This window comes from Gnatocerus cornutus, chromosome 2 (genome assembly GCF_029298725.1).
Source record: "Gnatocerus cornutus isolate USDA-ARS CGAHR chromosome 2, icGnaCorn1.1, whole genome shotgun sequence".
NCBI lineage: Eukaryota > Metazoa > Arthropoda > Insecta > Coleoptera > Tenebrionidae > Gnatocerus > Gnatocerus cornutus.
Window position 1 is genome coordinate 13,036,567 of NC_142234.1, and position 17,462 is coordinate 13,054,028.

The following is a 17,462-nucleotide window of genomic DNA, read 5'->3' on the forward strand; positions in this document are numbered from 1 at the left end:
CTTTATTGCACGAATCGATTTTACCTTTTTGTCCGACGAGGAACTGACGTCATTTCGTATATAGATTGCGATTCTGTTTGGCGTAATGGCGTAATTGAATAAATAGTACGGAAATGAAAATAAACACTCTGAATTTATTCCTCTTAGGTACTCATTTTGCAACCTTACTTTCGAATATCTTGAAACACAGAGACGGAATTTCGCCGATGACTATTGGTATATACTTTATTGCAGAAAATGGCGGGCGCACGTTTGCACATTTCTGTCTGACCCATTGATAATAAAATTTGTTAAAATCCAACCCACAATTTTTATTTTTTATTAAGTATTTGTTTTTTGTCTTCAAAAGAATGCACGGTTGAATAAAGCATTTTGGATAAATGCCACTAGAGTTTCAATATCCTTGCAATAACCTTTATACCTTAATTGTTAAATGGGTTCCCAATATAAATGAAAACAATTAATTGCCAACACTTAGCCGCCGTAAACACTATTGCAAACTTCTATAAAATCTAGATTCAACACCAGAAGGTTAAGCATTATTGGTTTCCTTAGTTCTACTCAGTTAGGTAACTTGTAGGCTGTAATAAAGAGCATATTTCCAGAGATTCCAAATTATCACTGACTCGGAAAACTACCTTGCCCTATCTCTTACCCTTTTCTTATGAAAGTTTTGTTAATAAGTTCTTACCTAATAATTTGATTTATATCTATGATTGTCTTGTGCGAAAAAACTGCAATTTTCTCAACTAGTTTTCTTATCAATACATAGCATTCTTATTTATTTACATCTGTCTAAAACTGAAATTGCAGGTAGATTTAATTATTTGATTAACAGACATATTAAAACTGTAGATATTGTGCTAAAATTATAAGACTTTAACAAGGCAAAATATCAAAATTACTTCCTACATGGCTAGCAATAAAAGAACTAGAAAATAGAAGTTTTAACTTTAATTAACTGAATTTGAATTAAGTTAAACTAAAGGAAGGCTCACAAACTACATGTCATACCTATTAGGTATCTTCTCTATCTTTGTTAAATATTGCTTAATAACTGTGTATATTGGATCTTCAAATTCTTATGTCTATCATAGATTTCTTTCTTTTAATCATTATTTACACAAAATTGTCAGTTTTACAACACGAAAGTACATAATCAAGAAACTGTTTCTTCGAAGCTGTGTGAAGAAGGTTTTTTTTTTTTTTCGCTTTATACTATCTTGCGTTGAAATTGATGAGTTGATTGATGAATTTTTTAAATTATTACGATTTTGACGTAAGGTATTTCTTACAAGATTAGTAATATAATTACAAAACTTCTAATGGTTTTATGCACCAAATTGTTTGAAGATTGAAGATTTCTCAGTGGATATCAAGTTATTTCTTAAAGTTTTAATAATATATTAATCATTTCTTATCAAAATGAAATCAGTTTAAAACTTGAACATTTGACAGGGTTATTATGTAAGTTAACAGTCAATTAAATAAAAAATTAACATAGATATGGCGGCTAGATTTCCACTTTCTATCGTAAAATTAAGTTGCATACAAAAATTTCCTCGAGTGCCTAATTAAAAATTTGTGACATGCGCTTAACAGTTTTCCAAAATCATTTAGGAAACGATATAGGTACGTGAAAAACAATAGCTGGTGACATAAACACATTCTTGACCAGATTTTAGCTAATTAGGTACTTTTTCTATTATGTCGGCCCTACTATCGCATTTATAAAATTTCTATTATTACCCTCAAATTTTAAAGTGGACTAAATGAAAGTGTCCAATATAAACGTCTGTCATTCAAATTAAAGTTTTCCTGCAAAAGGTCAGTGGAAGAAGAAACTGGGTTGGATATTCGGCTTATCTGTTCTGACTGTGCTCTTAAGTTACGACTTCAAAGACGCCGTTCGTGTCACCAACATAGTTCATGAAAAAAGACAAAAAACAGTTTTTAGTTTTTAACATTGGTTCTAGAGCTCTACCAATCTTGGAAAAACTGTTTTTAACGTTATGCAGTTTTTCGAGAAAATAATATGGAAAGGACGAAAAGGAGACGAGCATTTCAAAGTTGATACTCCGACAAACACAATAATGTAGTAGCTAGCTGAAAATGATACTTGGACCATCGGTGAACGTAAAAAATACAAACACAATTTGCAACTAGAACTGATTTTGAAACTGAAATTGAACACATGCGAGTTGAGGTTTAGTCAAAAATATGTTGGTTTTAGGTATGCTTAAAGGAAAATCGTTTCTTGCTATGCCGCGAGGACTGTCTCAATAAAATTTATATGATTTTCCCATTTATCTATTTATGGTTTGATATAGGCACCCTTAAAGAAAGTTATCTTCTTCTACACCTATTTTGCAAAATCAAAAGCCAGCTATAGGATCTAATTATAAAACCTTTGTCGGGCTAAAATAAAATATGTGAAACGATCATAAATTGCATTTTTTGACAAAAATGTAACTATAGAGGAAACCGATACAATGGTACTTTTTGACCTGAAACGCAATCTAGAATGCTTCCGACATACAGGTAGCGAAGATTTTCAAAAGTTTGAACAAAGGTGTAGCTATTGTTACTGTTCCCCTATTCATTTTTATTGGCGTCAACGTCTTTGGTACCAAATGCCTTTTCGGGGTTAGAAAGCCATACATATCGAAGTGTTTATTGATTTTTTCTACTATAGGTAGGCTTATAAATATTTTACGGTGACAGCTTTACGCTTCCAAAAAGCGTTTAAACTCTCTACATCATATAAGAAATACGTGGATTAAAAACTTTAATAGCTAATTGAAAGAGTACGTGAGCTGTCATCAAACAAATGTTTATTGATTATTTAAAATTAGCGATTTTTTTTGTAGTAATTTTTTTGAATTTTAAAAAGCATGTTGGTAAACTATCTGCATTGCATTCGTAATTCTTGTCAAATCAATTTTGTTACATTTTACAATCAAGATCGACTCAAAACGTATTAAAATGATTTTTCCCACCCCACACACGAATTTCCACTAATTTGGTGTTGGTAAATTTTGCGACGTAGATTGTTTTATCCTCAGGTCCACGGTCGGCCATCTTAGGCTGTTTCCGCGGGGCGGAGACTTTGCGACCAATAGAGACGAACACCGCGAACTCGACTTCGCCGATCACCGGTTTGTCGAATATCGCAATTACGTATCAACATTAAACGTGCATGAGTCGACGTTATTGGACATCGTACGTGGAAGGCAACTCATGATTCAAGTTTTTTCCAACAGATAAAAAAATTATAGAGATTGATTTTTCTGCTAATGACGTCACATATTTTCACATTATTTGCTATAATATAAAAGAAACCCGACATTGACAAATCATACTTGGCGCTTTAAGGCGACTATGCGCGCGCATACGCACGCTCTCTGAATTGATGCATGCCTAATGATTTCCCGCCAATTCTTTCTGCGTCGTGCCCGAACGTACGTACACAGAAATGCGTAACATGCCACGTGGTTTGAATTATTTACCATTTATAAAATATTTTCGTCGTTTCATCTTGATGAGACTGATTGCAACAATATTGGTAGATTATTTTACAAATTATAATTATTACAATCTAACTTACACATCGTTTTTCTTTGTTTCAGTCAAATGGTTGCCCGAATAGTGCAAGAATTATTCAAAACTGCCCCAGTGGATACGTTGGCAGAAGAAATTCCAAACATTATGACTATTGTCAAAAATCTTGGGGAAAAAGATGGTAAGTTCACTTCTATCCAAACTTTCTTACAAATATTAGCCTATACTTTTAAGTGACGTGATGTATATTAATTTTCCATCGTGTAGTCTGGTAGCGGGTAGTCATGAAAATTCCAGAGAAGATGCGTCATTTTTTTTTCTCTGAGCGAACACTTAATGCTTACCTATACATATAATAGGTACGTTCTAAATTTTCTGATTCTAAAATGCTTCCAGTGATTCATTCGCAAAGTATAAAATATTATTCATTACAAATTTTTATGAGTAAAACTTCCAAGAAGCGAGCGAAAAAATTGACTGTACTTCTATAGTTCGTTTTTCTTATCTATATGTAGTTCTATTTGTCATGTTTTTTCTTTCTTTTATGATTAATAATTTAAGAAAGATGTATTGTTTATGACAGCAAATTTGACATTGCCAAACATTCGAATAACAGTTGATAATGTAGTATTTTGTCTACTATTTTTAAATTGTGTTTAAATTCAACTTACCCTCTATTCTGCAGCGAATCAGCAGCATTACCTTATAATTAAACTTCATATTTTCTATATTCGCATCTACTAAAGTACCAATCGAATCGCAATGTACGTAGTAATCAATTAATTCCCATCATTCAACAGGTGATGCATATGGATATGTGGTTATTCAAGTTCCAGTTGTTGTACCAAATATACCGGTATTTCATAACATGCATAATCAACCTATAAATATACACATTTAGTTAAGTGAAGCAAGAGAAATTGATAATTTTAAAATATCGCCAACGTGTCAATAATAATACATCATCAGTTTAATGTAACTGTTTGTAACTTTTTTGAGTCAATTAAAGTAATGACAGGTGTTCAAAAACAATGTAGCGAAATAGCTTGAGAAATTCAAGTTTTATCAGAATTTGTTATGTTATTTATTATTTAAGTATTGGGTTGCTGTTTCCTAATAAATATGAAAATGTTTACAGCATTTAATATTTTATTATCATGACCAGAATCATTGACAATCTACGCGTTTTGCTAAGACATTCTAGAACACGATTTTTTAGACCTGTCGAATTTGTTTACGTTTCTTTGATTACTGTTATTATAATAACTATTAAAAACTTTGGATTGATATAATTTTTACACCACTTTTTGTCATTTTTATATTAAATGTACACTTACTTGATTCTGAAAAACTAGGATAGAGATACTATTTCGGACAGTAAAATTTGATTTTGCGAAATTTGATCATTTTTCTCTTATCTTACTCTAACGTAAATTGTACTGACAATTGGACATTATTAATGATGCACATACCTTCGCAAGTCATAAAATTGTTTAAATTTAAACGTCATGATTATAATATTCAGTGTACACTTAAAGAATGCTTTCATGTTTCTTGTATAAGAGATAAAAGAATATGTAAGTTTATGATAGCTAATTCCTTTGCTTTATGGCTCGCTGGAACTGATGGATGTGTCTTTATAAGACATTAATGATTAAGTAATATTATTGTAAAATTCTGCTTGACATTAACTACCCACACTGTAATTATGAAAACAAAAAAATAAGATTTAATAATCTGGATTGTTAGCTGAAATTGGAAATTCTTTAATTTTTACAGTTTTATTTTAAAGTTAATATCGCGTGATTCTCTAAATTTTCATTTTCTGTTGGTGTTGAAAAATAAATCATATTGTATCACCTGCCCACAGTTTCAAATCTAAGAAGTATTTGACTCATATCTACTTATTCCTATTTTTAAATGGTTTAACAGCGCTTATTTTAATAAAAGTCAGTTTGAAATTATCGAATCATAATAAGTTAAGTCTCATTCAATTAAGTTTTGTTGAAAAATCCATGTTAATTCAGCAAATTATTGTCGACAAAAAATAGAAGTTAAAAACGTGTATAAGCATTAGGGACATTTTCAAATATCTACATACGTAGGTACTTTGGCAGTAATTATAAAATGTAGTACTGCTGGTTAGTAGACCATGCAATCCGATAAAAGGAATTTGTCAGTATCAAACATCTTATACGTTCTGCTTCAGCTAGAATTATACCTTCCTAATTGATCTTTTCATGCAGTTTTGTACTATCGGCTTTAATTACACTCTTGACAATTTGTCATTTGCACCGTGACATCAATAAGACGTCTTCTGTTTATGAAGATACTTTTCAACCATTAACTACAAACAAAAATATTTCTTATAACTCATATATCACTCGTTTCCACCATTTTCGGATTTTTTATGAAGTGCGGACATCCCTTGGCATCTCATACTAGACGCACATCGTCAGATCATTCCGTCCATCTATTTCTGGTGACAAGACTGAGCAAACTTTTTTGAGCAGCTTCCGGTGGTGGCTGCAGGAAGTGGCGCACGTGGATGACCCCCCGCGATTAGACGACTCTCACATTATTTATACCACGGAGAGTAAAAATAGCGCAGACACCCCATCACTAAGGTATGCGGTCGCGTCTGATACTAATTTTGTTCGACGCCCCGTTTACCCCCAGCAAACACATAAATGCCGACACTGGGGCAGGTTTATACGCCGATTTTATGTCGCATGCTCTGTTAAACTTTACTTTAAATTGGTAGGGTTTTATTCCTCACCTTTGATGAAATAGGTTACCTAGCAAATACAATGCACAGGTTTTTGATTGATCGCTGCTTTCGGTTATTAAATTCCATGCATAAGCGTGTAATTGGTGTTGGAGGTATCTGTCATGGTGTGGACAATTGAACGATCGTCCTAATTTTGAGTTTAATATAAAAAAAAAGTGAATGCGTCATACTGGATAAAAATCGCAATAATATTTTAGACGGTTTTGTAAAGTTTGGACTTTGAAATCTGTTTGGCAGTTCTGCGATTTATCTCTTAGCGTTTCTTTGAAGTTTCATATTATCCGATATGCAGAATGTCATTGTTGACATAATCTTAAATGTTAAACTTGATAGGACAACAAAGATACTATCAACTTCGTTATATTCCAAAGCTTGTTTTGACTTCATTTTTTTAAGAATAGACATGAAGGTAGAAAATAATTTAAACTCATTTGTAACAATGTTATTGATTTAAAGGCAATAATTTATTTTAAATCGTCGAAATTTCTAAAATATTAAAGTGGTATTGATCTACTAATTTTAACTTATTTTTATTACATTATTTTAGGGTAAAAAACGATAAACATTTCCCATTTCTTATTTGTTGTTGCTTCTTCAAGGCTATCGGGATTGTCTTTGCCTCTGATGTACGACAGCGAATATTATGAATAATAATACAAGGTATGTTTTTAACTCGATAAAGTAAATATACGTTATGAAAATTCTGAGTCTATGGACTTCTGGACACGCCTGTCAAGAGTATTCTTCATTAAAAAAACACTCGTAGATAATACAGAAACGCCGTAAAAGGTTTAATACAAAATAAAATAACATTCTCCATCGCTTCAAAGACTTGAACCAAGAAAATGTTCTCAAGTTCAAGATAAATTAAGAAGTAGATATTTTTATCTGCAACTATTGGAACATCTTGAATTGCGATAATGTACTCAATTGATATGATTTCATCTCAAGTATTTTTTTATGATTATAGAAAATCGATCGCTTACTTTTTTGTGACTTGCATTTAACACAAATATGAAATTTGTTGCTTTGTGTAGCATTTCAATTTGTTACGAAATTGTTGCATTATGTCTGCGTTTTTTATGACGTCCGTACCTTCACATTCACATTTTTTGTCTGTCAATCTTTAAAGCCAGTTGCCTAAGAAATGCGCCACTGATTGACATAACAGATGGCACGCACCAAAAGTTAATCCACTTTGATGAATACACATTTAGAAGCAGTATGGACTAATAGAGGAGCAAACAGTATCAATAAATACGCAAAAAGTTGTAATTTCGTATAAAAATTGGCAGCTTGAACTGTTCGATAGAGTTAACTAGATAATTTATTTTAATATTATGCTTCATATTAAAGTGGGTACAAAACTTTCTCGACAGTTCGTTTCAATTTTACAGTTTTGTTATGTTTCCTTTAAATTTCCATTCGGAGTAGGTGGACTACGTAGGTGTTTTGCTTACTTCGTCTTACGTTCTTTATTTTGTACTAAATTCTAAAATGAAGCACTTTTTATGACAATAATCACGGCTTATTGAAGATTGAGAGAATGTAATAAACATTGAAATGACATCTAAATAGCTACACATTTCAGTACCAACTGTATGACATTTTATTTCACGATCGACTGTGAAAGGGAATTTAAATCATCATGTGAGCAGGACGGAATGCGAAAAATGTACTGCATTTCTCAGAATCAGAAGAGAAATAACTTAAAATATTAATGCGTACTAACAAAATTACACTATTAGCAACTCGTGACGAACTTGATAACCTTAAGCATAATGCTCTTAGGTTAATCTAATTTGAAATGTTTTATAATTGATGCTGTTTCAACGACAAAAATTAATTCCAGGCGGTTAGAAAAAGAAGCCTCATTCTCAGACGTTTGGAATTCATGTTCATAATTAAAAACATTCTTTTGTTTAATAATAAATTAATATTGACGTCAATTAATCACAAATTGCAAAAGTATGCTAGAAGTTTGATTTGACTATGTTTGATCTCAAAATCGATCAATACAAAGCGAGTTTTCAATGTAAACGCTCGTATTTTTGGCACTTTTAGAGTAGTAGTTTGTAGTCGTTTAATTTGATTCATTGAATCAACACTGGAATGCATTTTTCATCAAATTCATTGACAAAATTTAAAGTACGTAGTAATGAATGAATCTCGTGCGACTATACAAAACCTAATCTGATAAGAGTGAACATTGCTTACAGTTCATTTACATCAAGTTTTTATTTATTTATTTTGTAATATTTTATTTCATAATCAGTGGTCTTTCGTGAATACGTAGTAATTGTAATTTAAATATTTTCCGGATGCTTGTATGTACTTCATGATGATACCTACAAGTGGCTCGGAGGGATTTATACGTTTTACTTAAAACATTTAAATGTATGTTTAAGAATAAAATATGCATAACCTTGACGTTAAATAGCTAAGTTATTAGTATTACGGTTTAACATAAAAGCAGCAATGATGTTTTTTTGTTGGAAATAAGTGGGTATAGTGGTGAGTTTTTTGTTAAAAGCATCAATGCGAGTTTATTTTGTCGTAGTTGAACAGTCGCCTAAAACAATGAAAAGGAGGAATTGGTGGGCTATGTGTCAAGATGCGTCGTTAAATCTTCAACGCGACCGGAAGCGTGTGAGGCGTAGGTGTGGTGTGGAAGCAGTAAGAACGGGAGTCGCTTCCCTATTGATCGTCTATTTTGCTCTGCGGGGGTTGTATATCACCCTGAACTTGACACCATATCGGAGCGGGCCAAGCATCTCTTTCAATTCCGATTGTTCATTTCCCGTTATCGCCACCAGATGGCAACGCGGCCGGGATTTTTGAAATGAAGGAAACGATCGGACGATGTCCAAAAATGTCGATTGATCGAACGGCGATAATGCAACACTCCGAATGGTGAAAGACGTAGCGTCAAACTGCCGTAGAACGGCCCAGACATAGGGCGGTGCTGCGCGAAGTTGAATGAAACATCACGTCGGCGAGTACTACGACGAGCGTTCAACGATCTCTTCTCGGCGGCGTACCCGCCGCGACCGCAGCGCCACCGAGTGCCACAAACGCGCAATCAAAACGAGTTCGTCGGCATGGCACTGAGAACGCTTGGTTTTTGCTCTTGTTGTTTCGACGCGAAAAATGTGGAAAAAAAGTGGCGATTTTTGTCAACGAGTGCGTCGAAAGACTCTTTTGCCTCCGAGGTAAGTGTTGGTAGCGAAATTAACGTCCAATGCGTGTTTTTCGCGCTGAATTTCGATGCGCGTTTCCGGTTAACCTGTAAGAAATTTAGGCGCAAATCAAAATGGTGGTAACCGCGTGCTTACACTTTTGCCGCTTTTTTTTTCATCGGATACAAGCGATTCGCTGCACTTTTCTAACCTCAACTGCAAACAAAACTGGAATATTTTGTTGTTTTTACTTTTTTTTCGACCACAACTCATCAGATTTGTTTTTCTTGCAGAGGCCATGGTCAGAGCAGATCTATTGGAGCAAATACCACACATTGCATCGCAAGCCCTGAAATATTCCGACCGCGTGGATTCACTTAAAACTGTTGTCAGTGAATATCTGTTACCATTAGTGGTGCGAAATTTGGGATGCTCAGATAATGTCGTTGACAGAGCTGCCCATTCAACTCTTATCCACCTGCTGGAGCAAGGACTCATAACTAAACCACAAACTGAAATTCAAGTCTGTCCTGCCATCCTTGCACTCTCAAATGAAGAGCAGAATGCTGACATCAACACGGGGGCTATCATAGTAAGTGTCTACACGTTCTCTATAAATATTTATTAAAATAATCCAATCAGAAGCATTGCAGTAGCTTCTTGAAAGACATGGGTAGTGAGATGTTTTATAATTTTGTCTCACTACCTTGTCTTTCATGTAGAAACTGTACAATTTCAACAGGTTACCATTACATTCTTGCCTCTTCTTATCAGAGTTGGCGGTTTTAGATCATAATAACTATCACAGCCAGCTTTGATGAGCAGGGTTGGGAGTGTTTTCATCATATGAAAAGAAGATTCTTCACCAATAGAGGATGCCTGGGTCGTCAATTTGGTTGTGAACTCTTATATTCAATAGATATCACAGCCACTTTGATGAGCTCAGTTGTCTTTACATCATCAAGAATGGCTATAGTCGGTGCCCTATCAGTCAATTTGGTTGTGAAACCTTATTTTTATTTTGGTATCACAGCCATTTTGACGAGTTTGGTTGACGACCTGTTCTTCAGTGTCTTCAAGTTGTTTCGATTTCGATTTTTTATGTGTTGTGTCGCTCATCAACTGGATGTGAAATGGATTTGTAGCTCATATCACAGCCAGCTTTGATGAGCGCTACAACATCTAATATACACCGTTTTTGCTTTACAGTTCTGTTTTAGGTTATGTGAGAATTATCTGATTTTTTAGCAGTGTATGCTTTCGCTCATCAGGTGGATGTGAAATGTTATTATGCACCATATCACAGCCAGCTTTGATGAGCGCAAGAGTACACTCTGACCTTCAATTTCTCATGTAAGTAGCATTAAATAAACTTTTAAATACATCAAGTTGCTGGATCTGGAATACATACTTTTGTTTTTTTCATTGCAGTTGATGAGTAAAATGGCTCCACTACTGGGACGAGATGTTACAGAAAGAGTGTTTTTGAAACGATTTTCAGAACTGTGCACCAGCAACATGTTTTATACAAGAAAGATGTGCGCCACAAACATTGGCGTCTTCTGCGCAGTCGTAGGCAAAGAACAGTTTGAAAAAATTTTGGTAAGTAATACTTTTGAGTATACTCTTCAACTTTGCGCCACCTACTTGAAATCTGTCACCTACTTTCCTTGAGTCAAAAATTGATGATACAGTCAAGAGCAAAAAATATTGAACGATCTCAACGTAGTCGCCAATCAAAACGATAGTAAAGCTTGATTTCAATGAATTTTTAGGAATGACAAAAATGTGTTAATTTTTTTTTTGTTTGGAAGTAAATTAGATCATTAGTAGTTGGCGATCAAATTGGAAACAACACAACTTGCTATGTAATGGTTTAAGTATGCAGTTTCTAGCAAAACGTGGGACAACAGTACAGATTTGACTGGAAAGAATGTTGATTGGTTAAGTACGAGGTTCAGTAGAGAATCATAATACTTGAAATTCTAATGAATAAAGAATGAGTCAAAAATGTTTGAATGAAAACACTAATTTTGACTCATCGTTGGTTTATAATTTTTATTGGACGTCTCATTTTTACACATTACCGCCATAAATGATGAATCTAGACGACGGTCTTCTGATCTTGCATGAAGTGTAACTTACGTCTTCTGATCTTTAAATATTAAAATATTTAAAGCTTTGTTTTAATTGATGCCTCATTTATTACTGTTTATAATATTTCAGTTACCATGTTACATTTCCCTATGCCAAGACGAAATATGGGGTGTCAGAAAAGCTTGTGCCGAAGTTATAATGTTTATTTCTACTGTGTGCTCATCAGATATCCGTCGAGCCACGTTAGCACCAACTTTCGCTAAACTACTTCAAGATGATTGCAGATGGGTTCAAATGTCTGCGTTTCAAACGTTAGGACCTTTTATATCCACCTTTGCCGATCCACCCATTACAAACACGGCCTACAATAGTCAACGCGAATTGGTTTTTGTAAATAAAGAAGGAAACGAGTTTTTGTAAGTAGAAGTTCGTCAAAGTTGCTTAGAAAATCACAATAAAACATTAGTTCTTGGACTAATGATTTTATGCGATTTTTTTCCGAGTGACTGGAATTAAATGGAGAATTACAAGTTTTTTTTTTTTTTTCAGAATACATCCGCCCCCGTCAACACCAGAGGTTAAATTTAAATACCTTCCCAGACAGTCGTCACCGATGACCTCTGGTTTGGTCAAAAATGAAATTGGAGTTGGCGATTGGTCCGAATTGGATGATGAACCAAAATCAAAATTAGAGATAGATCTAGAAGGAATTACCACTGAACTAGACTCTCAACAAGTAGATGCAAGCTTTGATTTGAGCAACATTGTCGGGCAAAGCGATGAGGATATAAAGGAAATTGTAGAAACTGTTAAAAATGCAGTACTCAGCTATAGAAACGTAGAACAAGAACACGGTGTGATAGGAGATAACCTAAAACATAACTTAAGCAATGCAAATGTGATAAGTAATATTAAAAATGCAACTTGTGATAACTTAGATAGTGCTATTACTGAATTAGATGCCGAATTTACGAATTTGACACTGACCAGTGTGAGTGAACCTAGTACGTCAAAATACGATCCTACAACAGTGGAAACAGAATCAATTGAAAACACTCAGGCGTTTGAGTTGAAGAACCAAGATAAAGAAAACACCGAAAATATTCAGGTAAATTTGAATAGTGAGAGTGGCAAAGAAGACGATAACTTAGACTTCTACAATTCATACAATTACTGGTATATATGCCCTGATATGGCTTTAGATCTCAGTATTTTTGAGGAAGGGCACATAGACCCAGGTAAAGAGGATAACAACAATGTGGGGGTGAGTACTGCGCACAGCTTTACTAATACTTCTGTGTCATCATAAATTGCATGGCTTTGTACTTTTTTTTTGTACTCACTAATGTTTCATGCCACATTATCTATAAGATACCTACATTTTATGTAAGTATATTTTTTTTCTTTTATTTAAAACCCCACTTCGATGGAATTTATGATGATACTGATACGGTTTTTTCCATTCGTGATGAGATAGACGACGGTCTTCTGATGAATATTTGAAGTTAAATACGTCTAACTGATTCATTAATTTGAATTAATGCTGTAACGTCTTAGCTTCTTGTGTACTAATTTGCTTTTTGCAATTTTAGGCCACTATTGAAGATTCGCTTACAAATATTTCCTTAGCTGAAGGCTTACCTGATTGCAGCAAAAATGAACTCCCAAACAATTTTGGTAAGTTTTTTCTCATACTAAAAAACTAAACGCGCGAGTTGTCTATTCAAGTCACGCGGGATGGTTTCTAGTTGATTTTTTTTTTATAAATTTATAAATGATTATAACATACAAAACGAAAAAAAACATGAAGATACATTTGTATTAAGGCAGACTATGATTTTACTTCTGAAAACGAAGTTTGTATGAAAGGTTTTTATGTTTCTAAAAAATGCGTATGATTTCAGACTTGAGCCCCTTTGCAGCGCTAGAAGCAATTCCTACAGAACCAGAGCAAAATATTGTTCCTCAAGTTCTCATAAACCACTTCCGTCTGATGACAGATTCAGCGTTCTCTATCAACATAGACAACGAAATGTCTTATCACTGTGCATATTCACTGCCTGCAGTAGCATTAACTCTAGAAAATAAGAACTGGCCTCTTTTAAAGCAAACCATCGAACGTTTAGCTATCGACATGCAATATAAAGTGAGAAGAACCCTAGCGAGTAGTCTGCATGAGTTGGCGTTCATATTGGGTCAGGATATAGCAACGGAACATTTAACACCAATTTTTGAAGGGTTTATTAAAGACCTCGATGAAGTCCGTATAGGAATATTGAAACATTTGGCCTATTTTTTAAAGATAATCAAACCTGCCAAGCGACTTTCGTATTTACCTAGGTTACAAGAATTTCTAAAGACCGAAAATGAATGGAATTGGCGTTTTAGACACGAGTTGGGGCAGCAACTACTGTCTATTGTAACTCTTTTTAAACCAGCTGACTCTGCCAAACATATAGGATTAATAGCAGAAAGTTTATTGCATGACGTGTCAGCTGTGCGTCAAGTAGCAATATCATTGGTGAGTAATCGTGCTTTTACTATAATATCGTCTGTAACAAATGTTTCTTTAGATAACGGAATTATTGCGACATATATCATCCAAGCCAGGTCTGAATTCTTTATACCTAGTGAGATTAGTGGAAAAATTTGCTCATTCAAAAAAATGGAAGAGACGGCAAACTTTTGCCTTGTTGTGTAATCGATTGCTAGCGTCCAAAGCATTGCCACCAGAACAGTTCGCAACTGAAATTATGCCTCATTTATTAGATTTGAGTTGGGATCCTGTTGCCAATGTTAGATTGGTAGTTGCCAAGACTATGGCCCAACACATTATTCCTAATGGTAAACTTCTACTATTAATGAAAGTTGTAATTTTTCATGATTACTTTTGTTTTAGAATACTTCGCTGACCCTAGTAACCAACATTTTGATAGCTTAGGAACTGTTATTCGAAGGCTGCAAGCAGATAAAGATCGAGATGTTCGTCAGTACGCAGGAATTAGTGATAATTTTAATGAACCAGCGTCACCTCCACCTAGTTTAGATTATAATAACATTATCTAAATAAATCGTAATTCAGGATATTTTTTATTGGGTTCTTTATGAGTTTTATTTTGTTGCAGTTTTAATTATACATTTTTGTGAGCATATACAATTGTAAGTAATTTTCATCTGTAAGTTGTAATATATGTAAAAAAATAAACAAAACTTAATTTCACCCTATAGAGTTTTTATTTATTAATTTAATTTTCTGAATTATTTTTTGATTGTACCAATCCGAAAAATTAAAATTCTCGTCAAATCAAATGTGCTCACGTGAAATGACGTAGGATGACGCCTGCGTAAAATTTGAGGTTATGTTAGTTGTCTTCTGCGCGTTTATTCGCAACACGTACTCCGTTAATTTATAGATAAACAATGAGAAAGATTGGGGCTGTAGTGTTTTTGATACTATGCTTTGTAAGTTTTTTGATTTATCTAACAAACTAATCTGAAGCTTGAAACTTTCTAGCAAAACTGTCTCACGGAGTTTACCACCGACGATTGTTGGGCTTTAGGATTTAATAAAGCGAACTTACTGTGTTCTTCATGTGATCAACTTAGTAAATTTAACTTGGACGTAATAAAGTATGTATTGGGAATCAAAATAAGCTGATAATTTGAGCGTAAAATTTCAGAGAGCACTGCAAAGAATGTTGTCATCAGGATGAAGCATCTAACACTGAAAAGAAATACGCACGAGCAGTTTTAGAAGTCTGCACTTGTAAGTTTGGAGCGTATCCTCAGATTCAGGCGTTTATTAAAAGCCATCGACCTTTACAATTCCCAAATCTTCAAATTAAATATGTAAGAGGTTTGGATCCCATTATCAGGTTATATGATAAGGATGGGACATTACAAGAGACTGTGGCGATAGAAAAGTGGAATACTGATTCTGTAGAAGAATTTTTAAATACTCATTTGATGTCCCAAGATAATGATTATTTGAGGACCAACATGGTTTGATTATGTGTAAAAATTAAACAAAATAAAATTTTTACTTTCTATTGCTATTCTATTGCTCTGAATTATTTACTAATGAGACAGTGTCATCTTGAATTTTTACATTGTCTAATTTTTTTAGTTTTTTATTGTATTTTTTGATTGTCTTCTCTGTGCATTCTGCATTTCCAGTCTCCTTTAAGTAGGCATTTAAAACCTTCTTCTGTAACTTCTTGCATGAGATGCTACCTTTTGAACTCAAAATATTCAAAATTGTTCCTTTGAAGCTAAATTTCTCTATTTCAGCATCCCCTCCTGTGTCTTGTTTTCTTAGTAAATTATTTTCACCGCTTTCATTCTTTGCGATTTTCTTCTTTTTCTTTGGGGGCTCGTCTTCAGTAATGGGAGACTCATGTTTTGTTCCATTTTGCTTGACCTCTCCAGGTTGTTTCTCGCTGCTTTTGATTGATTCTTTATATTTCTCAATTAAATTCCAGGCTTCTTCAATGTCACTAAAACTAACCCTACCTCCAGTGGAATTTTTTATGAAATTCTAGAACACGAAATTATAGCAATACATTTGTGTGTACTTAAAAAACTTACAATGAATTTCGCTTTTTTCCTGGGCACATTGGTGTAGGTTGAAATGATGTTAAAAAGGTGTTTTATTGAGGGCTTTAAATTCTGAGCGTTCTGGACGATTGTCCTAATCATATCGGTCCATGATTCTTGTTTCAAGTCTCCTTTTTTTACTATCCCCCCAGGAATGGAACCCTTTGCTGAATATCTTTCTTCCTCTGTAACACACTTTGTGTGGATTGTGTATTCTTCATTTCTAAAACAGGGAAACATCATGACTTTAATTGATGCCAACGATAAAAAACTCACTTAAAATCCTTAAAACAATCAACACAAGTCAGAGATTTCGGCCGTCTGCATTGGAAACTGTAGTGCTTTTCAACACGTGGTTTTTGTAAACTTTCCCCACAATGATTACAAGTAAACACAACCATTTTTACTGTGGTCCCTTTATCAGTGTTTCTTATGCACAAGAAGTAACTTTACTTAACACGAAAAGAAAGCCCAACAAGATTTTTCTGTTTCCACTTTTTTGGAATTTCGGTATGTAAATAGAGACTTTTCATTTGTTACTACCCTGTTGCTAGTTCCTTTTGTTAAAAAACCCTAAATTAATAGTGAATTTCACATTTTTAATTTGGTACGTCCTCTGGATGACATGTGTGGTTTGACATTTGACGTTTTATCCCCACTTCACGTCAAGTTCTTTATCATCGAGTTATTCTAGCTACTCCTACGTAAACACATTTTTGATATGTTTAAGTTAATTTAGTTTAAAATGACTTATTTAAAATCTTGGGAAGAATTTGAAAAGGCTGCTGAAAAACTGTACCTTCAAGCGCCTTCGAGGGCACGGTATACGATGAAGTATGTGCATTCAAAAAATGTGTTAATTTTGAAAATGACTGACGATGTAGTGGTAAGAAAGTGATTTCTTTGCTTCTTTTTTCTGTAGCTTGTTTTTCAGTGTTTACAATTTAAAACTGAAATAGCCCAAGACGTAAGAAAAATAGACAAATTTATTAACAATTTATTACGACATATGGCTTCAAAGGAGCACTAACATAACCTCATTGTTGTAAACATATGCTGATTTTTCTCCAGAAAGTACTAAAGGTAATGCGTTTGTCATTTAAACTTTTTTTTATTTTTGTTACAATGATACAATTCACACTATGTTAAAGTCTCTTTTCACATTAATAAAAACTGAGTTAATTCCATGGATTATTATTTCAGTAACAAGAAGTGTTTATATAAAATTGTGATCAATA

At 33.8% G+C, this 17,462-nt stretch overlaps 4 protein-coding genes across 7 annotated transcripts in view; 3 read left to right on the forward strand and 1 right to left on the reverse strand.

Moving 5' to 3' along the window:
- The window catches only part of LOC148179172 (serine/threonine-protein phosphatase 4 regulatory subunit 1-like), a 40,243-nt gene extending 25,395 nt beyond the window's left edge, over window positions 1–14,848 (forward strand). For 3 of the 4 annotated variants that reach the window (XM_088029672.1, XM_088029674.1, XM_088029675.1), the window contains 9 exons: window positions 3,630–3,742; window positions 9,825–10,123; window positions 10,963–11,133; window positions 11,758–12,044; window positions 12,178–12,892; window positions 13,221–13,305; window positions 13,533–14,149; window positions 14,202–14,472; window positions 14,528–14,848. In XM_088029672.1, coding sequence (XP_087885798.1) covers window positions 3,630–3,742; window positions 9,825–10,123; window positions 10,963–11,133; window positions 11,758–12,044; window positions 12,178–12,892; window positions 13,221–13,305; window positions 13,533–14,149; window positions 14,202–14,472; window positions 14,528–14,694 — 2,725 coding nt within the window. In that variant the 3' untranslated portion in view covers window positions 14,695–14,848. The remainder of the gene's footprint in view (window positions 1–3,629; window positions 3,743–9,824; window positions 10,124–10,962; window positions 11,134–11,757; window positions 12,045–12,177; window positions 12,893–13,220; window positions 13,306–13,532; window positions 14,150–14,201; window positions 14,473–14,527) is intronic. The other variant, XM_088029673.1, reaches the window with a different exon arrangement.
- An 81-nt stretch (window positions 14,849–14,929) lies between these two features.
- LOC148179173 (selenoprotein F) lies at window positions 14,930–15,675 on the forward strand. The gene is made up of 3 exons (XM_088029678.1): window positions 14,930–15,090; window positions 15,143–15,258; window positions 15,309–15,675. The coding sequence occupies exons 1-3, from the start codon at window positions 15,049–15,051 to the stop codon at window positions 15,634–15,636; spliced, it is 486 nt and encodes a 161-aa protein (XP_087885804.1). The 5' UTR covers window positions 14,930–15,048; the 3' UTR covers window positions 15,637–15,675.
- LOC148179174 (cell growth-regulating nucleolar protein) lies at window positions 15,662–16,783 on the reverse strand. Its single transcript, XM_088029676.1, has 3 exons — window positions 16,501–16,783; window positions 16,216–16,447; window positions 15,662–16,165 (listed from the first exon to the last, which is right to left on the reverse strand). The coding sequence occupies exons 1-3, from the start codon at window positions 16,623–16,625 to the stop codon at window positions 15,686–15,688; spliced, it is 837 nt and encodes a 278-aa protein (XP_087885802.1). The 5' UTR covers window positions 16,626–16,783; the 3' UTR covers window positions 15,662–15,685.
- Window positions 16,784–16,862: 79 nt separating this feature from the next.
- Srp9 (signal recognition particle 9) lies at window positions 16,863–17,407 on the forward strand. The gene is made up of 2 exons (XM_088029679.1): window positions 16,863–17,110; window positions 17,159–17,407. Exons 1-2 carry the CDS (start codon window positions 16,970–16,972, stop codon window positions 17,252–17,254), a joined length of 237 nt encoding a protein of 78 aa, XP_087885805.1. The 5' UTR covers window positions 16,863–16,969; the 3' UTR covers window positions 17,255–17,407.
- The last annotated feature ends 55 nt before the right edge of the window (window positions 17,408–17,462 follow it).